This window comes from Populus euphratica, unplaced genomic scaffold (assembly GCF_000495115.2).
Source record: "Populus euphratica unplaced genomic scaffold, PopEup_1.0 scaffold222.1, whole genome shotgun sequence".
Classification (NCBI taxonomy): domain Eukaryota; kingdom Viridiplantae; phylum Streptophyta; class Magnoliopsida; order Malpighiales; family Salicaceae; genus Populus; species Populus euphratica.
In genome coordinates, this window is record NW_011500024.1 from 480,045 (window position 1) to 487,777 (window position 7,733).

Consider the following 7,733-nt stretch of genomic DNA (forward strand, 5'->3'; position numbering starts at 1 on the left):
AGTTGGAGTAGAGATTTTAGATTTAAATTCAAATACAGATGTTACTCTATCCAATCCATAGGCATTCATTGACATCTCTACAAGATAAGGGAGAGTTCATTGATTAACTCTTGGGTGTTTGCACATTGGCTTGAAATGTATAATTTCCCATAAAAAAAAGATTATACAGATAGCAACTATCGTAACTAATATTTTCGTATATCTAATTAAGAGAGGATTAATTATTGTGGCAAGTTCTTAAGAAAAGTGCAGTTTCTTAATGTTTCGAACGACTAGAGTATCAAGGTTGGCAAAAAGATCTTGAAGAGCCGCATTAATTGTAGAACCTTGGGAAAATGATGGTGGGCAATCAGAAATTAAAAAAATAAGTCATGATCAGGGACCATGACGAAGGACTGTGATGGGGCAGAAAGAATTCACCCTTTGATAGATAATCCTAAAAAAAATAAGGGGGAAAAAAAGAAAGTTGAATTTTGAAATAACATACAACCAATTAGAGTGACCATGTCAGCGGACTTTAAAATATATATATATATATATATATATATATAATAAACGTGTTTGAAGGTTTATGCACGTAAACCTAGTGAGTCAAATAATTCAAACCTTTTTACTTCCTTTTTTTTTTTTTTTTTTGCTGTGTCTTGCCCGATCAAATTCCTGGTATTTTCTCCTGATCGGTCCAATTTTAGAATTCTCTACCTTGAAATCAAACTAGCTAGCAATAAAATTCAGTCTTTCTATCAATTTCACTTTGTAATCTATAAATACTAACGCGTCGAACCCAGTTGAAGGACTTATTATAAGAATCACGAATAATACGACCAAGTTCTTTACATTGTTGTCCACAGATTTTTGTTATTATTGTTTGCCCATCTTCTTCATCAAGCCATGCAGCAGCGCTCAGCATCGACAGCCAAGAACTTGGTTCGTAAAATCTTTAACCACCACAACCAAATCCAATCCCTCAAACGACCACCCTGTGACGTCTTCATTAATCATCGTTGCATCGATACCAAGAGGACCATTTCCGGGTTGCTCTTCGATCATCTTTCTAGACTCAGGCTCCATCCATTTTTGGATAGCAAGAACATGAGACCTGGTGACAAATTATTTGACAGCATTGATCGAGCTATCCATGAATGTAAAGTTGGGATTGCTGTGTTTTCGCCGCGTTATTGCGAGTCATACTTTTGCCTCCATGAATTGGCTTTGTTAATGGAGACAAAGAAAAGAGTTATACCTATATTTTGTGATGTCAAGCCATCTCAGCTTCATGTTAAGGATAACGGGCGTTGTCCTCCCAAAGAGCTGCAAAGGTTTGCCTATGCTCTTGAAGAGGCAAAGTACACCGTTGGACTTACATTTGACACCCTCGAAGGGTATGTGTACCATTTTTAATTACTTTGGAGCACAAAATGTTGAACAAAAAATACTAACTACGTCTACTGGTATTCTTATCTATTATTTCACTCTACTATAGTGTTTTAATGTCTGACTAATTTATATATGGTTAAATGTTTCTAAACTTGATTTTTTTTTTTATGCAGGGATTGGTCTAAATTCTTGACAACCGCTGCGGAGGCCGTCGTACATAATTTGATCGAGGTGGATGGAGAAGAAACACACAAGGAGCGTAAATATTTTATGAAGAATTATTTCTGAGAAATCAAGATGAAGCACACATAAATGCATCCAAAACCACATGCATCGTGACTTGATTAAATAAGCATGAAATTTTTTCATTTGTTAATTTTTGTAACGATCAATTGTTCATTCGGAGATTTTTTTGTTGTTTGTACTTGTACAATAGAAAAAACAAAATACAAAGAGACCAGAGACTATAGAGCTAGCAAGGTAAAAATCTAACAATTTTGATATGTTCATGTTCAAATAAACGTTTTTTTTTTGGTATGTGTGTGTTTGGATTCCATTTCTTTGGTTCATATGAATGCAATCTCTCTCCCCCTAGAACAACGAAATTGGCGATGTTTTGCTGCGAAAATACCTCAGCAATATGTCTACATTAATATAACAAGTTAGAGCGTGTTTGGTTGTGTCTTATGACGGAAAGCAGACTAAAAGAAAGATGGTGAACGATGCTGCCTGCGTGCACTGAAGCCAAAAAACCTAAATTAATAAATAATCTTTCGACACATAAGAGAGGAGAGAGATAGACACCCTTAATAAATTTCCAGGAAGCTTTTGTGAAGGTGGCGGGTGGTGAGGTTCAAGAAAGCCATAAAATTTTTAGGCAGTGTTTATTTAATAGGTTGTATTTATATTTTTATTTAAAATATAAATGTAACCTGTTTGATAAAAGAAAAAATATAATTTATTAGTTATGAGTTTTATAGTATTTTTGTGTTTGAAATACAAAAAAAAAAAAAATAATTACTAATTTTTATATATTGCTCATGCTACTTGTACAGTTCAGTAAACAGTACAATTAGTATGAATAGTGGAGCTGGCTACACTGTTCACTGAACCGTATAGCCAGCTTCACTATTTTAGTCAGACCAATCTTGCTAGACCGGGTCTGGTCCAAATCTCAACATGCATTGAACAGGGTACAACTTAGTAAAATAAAAAATAAAAATTATTTTTTATTTTTTAATTGTGTTTTAATAAAAAAAACTAGTGTTTAGTATTATTAAATGACACTACATAAATTAGATATAGATTCTTGATAACGTAACATTTGCAGAATTTGATCGCAATTCCAATTTTGTTCCTGATTATATTTTACCTAATTTTGTTGCTTGCTTAAGAAATAAAAAAAAAACTGTAGTCCTTGTTGGATGTATTTCATACATGATAGAATTGTAGATAATTTAATGAAACAATGAAAAATATTTTATATAAAGTATTATTTTTTTCATGATCTAATAACAATAGTTAAATATATAATATTTAAATTAAAAACTATCGATGTTAATATATATTTTTAAAATTATTTTATAATCTTAATTTCAAAAGCATTATTAACTAAACACATTAAACTATTTTTTGTTCAATTTTAATTTCAACCACAGTTTTAACCAAATATACATAAATATCAAATCAACCTCAACCAAAAATATTTTTTATAAAATAATTTTTTTCAAATAACAATTATAACAACTATCATAATACTAAACATACTATTACTGGGCTTTTCTAAAAACCCAAAATATGTACAAGTAAAATATTAATTGATATGAAATTAGATGAATTTTATATATATATATATATATATATATATATATATATAATTCAACTATAATAATATAGCTACGAGGGATTAATATAATAATTATTTTATAGAAAAACAAATCCTATGTTGAATCAACCCAAAATTTAAACAATCAACAACTAAATAGTATCTCAAGAAATATTTTAATTTCTTGCATTTACTGAGCGTACTGGATGGGAGAGTAATATGTAATAAATGAAAGTGGAATTATTTTGGATAAATATTCATAAATCAATAAATTAAACATATGGTAAGAGCTGGACTACGAAGGAACAAAAGGCTCAATTAAAATCTTGGAGTCCATAACTGTGACCTCCAAATGAAACGGTCATGCACTTCTCCTTTGAATTGAAGAGTTTGTAAAAATTATTATTATTATTTTTATTAATATATGGATATCCAGATACATTTCATTTAATTCTACATATCATAAAATAAACAATTATATAAATCTCTAATAATTTTAAAGTTTATAAATACTGATAATTTTTAAAATATAAATTTAAAATTTAACTAATTGAGTTATACCTCTCAGAATTAGTTTATAAAAATTGATTCATGTAAATTAAATCAATCATATTATGATGGATCCACTAGAGAGTTGCCAATAATTATTCTCCAAATAATTTCTGGTTTTTTTGTTAAATAAGAATGAGCTACCAAATCAAATCTCTATTTTCAAAAATTATTTAACAAATAAATAAAACAATTATGAACAGAAGCTATAAAAGGAATGCGTGTGTGTGTAGAAAGGGTAGCGTGTATGAAATGGAAAAATAATCAAAATTCAATGGAACGTGGATATCGCTTAAAATAGAGCCGAAATGGAATATACCTTGAATGTTTGAACTTGTCATCATCGATCTTCACGTTATTTAGCTAGGGTAGTTGTATTATTCTAGCAGACATAAGTTCCCGCACACAAACATCCTCCATGCATGACGACAATCAAGTTATCTTCCCCGTTCTTGACTATATATACATATAAATCGATCGATCCTACCAAAATCAAAATCTTGCTTAGATAATATATATCGGTGCATGCCTTGTATTGTTTTCGTTTTATAATATTCTCTCAAGTTGTCCAAAATTTACACACACACACACTCATCATTCTTGTTCTGGATTCTCATGTTGCTCTAACTTCTAAGCATTCAAGCTATATAAAACTAAAGATGACATCCAATTTCCAGGCAAAACAAAGAAATGAAATTATCGAGAAATTATAATGCATATGTTATGTGTTTTCACTATTACGTCCATACAATCTTGCCTGTCCATACCACTTAGTCATGCGAATATTTTATCTGGACAGTTTGTTATCAAAGTCAAATCTAAAATGATAATTCAATAACTAAATTTATTTGTTGCTACAGTTGTCATTCTCAAATAGAGTTTGACCCGGTGAAGATTCCAAGAACCAAGCTAATATTAAAAAAAAAAAACTGACAAAACAAAAAGCAATAATTTGTTTTTTAGATATCTATTATATTATATTATATTATATTATATTATATTATATTATATTATATTATACCAGGTTGATTAAATTACTAAAAATCTATTTAAATCATGGAGGTTTAGAGAAAGTTAATGAACTATTAATTTAATATCAAACAAATGAGGATTGAATTCCAAATTAACAAGTTGTTGAATCAACCTAGTGACTGAACCGAATTTGACAAGGGTGTCATAGTAGTAGTTAGAAGGATGCATAGGCATAGCCAAGAAGAAAAGAAAAACAAAATTGAACCGACAATTCACCGAAAAGCGTCGGCACGGTGGAGGCAAATGCCCACTAGAAATGGGACATAGTTTTGTGTGCTGTGAATTGACTTTCTTGTTTATGTTGATGTAGAGGGAGTTTCTTTCTTGACTGTGTGTTTTGGAGGGTTTTAAGGGCTGTAAATTGACTTGACATTGACTGGTACGATCATCGATTGGTGCTTGATTTGATGATTATCAACAGTCTGGGCTCTGTAGCATTGAGAGAACACGTGTTTTGGAAAATCACGTGTGTGGCAGCGGTGGAGACGAGACTTTCCATGAATGAGACAGCGGGTCTATCAGCCTCTTTATGCTAGAGGTTGGTGACGATTTCTGGCGTCTATCTTCTCTCTTTTCATAACCACCATCTGTAACTCTGTTTTATTAGGCCCTCTTCTTGCATTTCTGTCCTTCGTTGCAGCCACACGCATGAGTTAAATGTTATCTAATTTGAAATTTCACGACCTTTCAAGTTCACTTTCACGTACGGCTATTTTAACTTCTAGAAGATTAACTTTAAAGCGTAATTATTTATACATGGAGTTCGGTGTAAGAATGCAAAAGGTATTTATCTAACGTTCTTTAAAAGCTTTGTAAATATGATGTTGCGGCTATTTGTAGAACTTTTTCTCTCCACAAAAAAATTAGAAACATTAAAAGGTGTGGAATTCTTATTTAAGACTTACATATCATGTATGGTTTTAAACATATTTTTATAAAACATTAATCAGAATATATGTATATATATGTACATATGCAATCATGCATGAAAAAATTTCTTATAAACTAATGTAATTAGAAACGTACTTGTGAGTTCAAGTATAAGATTATCACCACCATTACTATTATTTTATTATCTTTGCTATTATAAAAAAGTATTAAAGGTAATTATAAAATAGATTTTGAACTAGTTAAAATAGATGAGACTTTTTTCATTTTAGGATTTTATAACCTTTATAACTTGTAGAGTGTAAAAAGAAAAAGGAACAAATTATTTTAATAATATATCAGAAACAAACTTGGCTATTTGTTACCTAATTGATAGATCATTGATGTTTTGCCTTATCAATATATGGTGGAGATCTTTTAATCATTTCATAACCATTTCTTTGATATCTTATTTCTTTATTTTAATTTGTGTTACTAAATAGATAATTTAAGAATTCTATTTTTACATTATAAAAAATATATGTTTTTTTAATAAAAATAAATTATTTATAATTCAAGGATAAAATAATTAAATTGTTTAAAGATAGGGACCATCAAGTTACTCAACTAAGTTTTTCCTTGGAGTGGGTTCATTTATCAAACTTAGATGTATCCTTACTTAAGCAATCGAACAAGGTTCTGAAAGTGAAACTACAGACTACCAAGGCAAACACATGAAATATGCTTTATTAAGGGCATTGAGGGACTTGCTTGATGAATTCCTCAAGGTATATAAGCGGGTTCTGACCTTAAATTTTTCCTTTAAGGATAAGGTGTTTACATTCATATGCAACCTTTATTTCTTTAATCTATCGAGGGGGTTTGATCTTTCTGCTATATGTCTTAAATACTGCTCGTAGCCAGTACTTAGCATAAGAGAGTGGTGAAGATTTGAATGAGGAGTTTGATCCTGACAGAGCGTAGTAATCTTTAGCAATTATCCTCGATTTTGTGAAGGTTTATACTTGTACTAAGTATTTTTTATTTCTCTTTTAATTTTGTTTTAAGTATAATGAGTTTATATAATATATGTTATGTGATTTCCCTTTCTATCCAAACTTGTTTAATATGGTTTAAGTTTAGACAAGTCTGAATCCTTAAGTACATACCTAAGGTCTTTAAGGGTGGAGGACCTAATGTCCTCTAAACAAGTAACCATTTGGTTTTGAGAGATGTTAAAAAATATACTTAAAAAATTACTCTTGATGGAACCTATACTTTGAGGAATTCATGTTTAAAACAAAAGACAAAAATGAAACTTATACTTGGAATTTTTTTTGTTGCTAAAACTAAAACCTTGTTGTTCTAGGATTATTATCCCCCATCCAAAACTTAAAGTATTCTATTTTTTGTAGTTAACCCTCTAATAATTTTTGGTGATGGTGTTGAGGCCTTGTGGTTTTATTATAAAGTTAACGATCCAAGATCATATTATCAAGTGAGAGACGTAAAGTCTTTTTAATGATAGCATGAGGCTCAAAAGCACCACTTGAGAGTTATGATGATCTAAGATCACATTGATGAATGAGAAATCAAAGATCCCCTTAAAAATAATTAAAGATAAAGATAATGTGAAGCTTGGAAGCTCCACTAAAGAGTTGTGACGATTTAAGATTGTCAATATTGGTCTAAATGCCCTTTTCATAGGTTTTTTTTTTATTATATAGAAAAGATTTACATAATTAATGGTATATTTCCAGCACCTAAATGCTATACAAGGTAAGTAAAAATTCCTAAAATAGTACAAATCAAATCCCTAAATTATCTTTGTAACATCACCCTTTAAATTGATATTGGTAGAGCAAGAAGCATCAATTTGTCAACTAAAAACTAATGACAGTGCTGAGAAAAAGCTTCAGTAAAGATGTGCGTAGTTTGATGTTTAGTGGAAATATAAGGAAGAATAGTCATATATCGACTTCAATATGTTTCATACACTTATAGAAAACAAGACTAACAACGATTTGAATAACACTAGTATTATAAATATGAAGAGAAGTGGAATGTTTTGAGAAAAACCAAG

The 7,733-nt window shown here is 30.1% G+C and overlaps 1 protein-coding gene across 1 annotated transcript; it reads left to right on the forward strand.

Moving 5' to 3' along the window:
- Nucleotides 1-891: 891 nt before the first annotated feature.
- On the forward strand, nucleotides 892-1,665 carry LOC105142090 (vesicle-associated protein 1-4-like). The gene is made up of 2 exons (XM_011049548.1): nucleotides 892-1,382; nucleotides 1,551-1,665. The coding sequence occupies exons 1-2, from the start codon at nucleotides 892-894 to the stop codon at nucleotides 1,663-1,665; spliced, it is 606 nt and encodes a 201-aa protein (XP_011047850.1).
- Nucleotides 1,666-7,733: the final 6,068 nt, after the last annotated feature.

Bases quoted from the DNA above. Each gene is read 5' to 3' on its own strand.
- LOC105142090 (XM_011049548.1), top strand. From the start codon at position 892: ATGCAGCAGCGCTCAGCATCGACAGCCAAGAACTTGGTTCGTAAAATC. The intron at 1,383-1,550 runs GTATGTGTACCA...TTTTTTATGCAG, and splicing joins ACATTTGACACCCTCGAAGG to GGATTGGTCTAAATTCTTGA.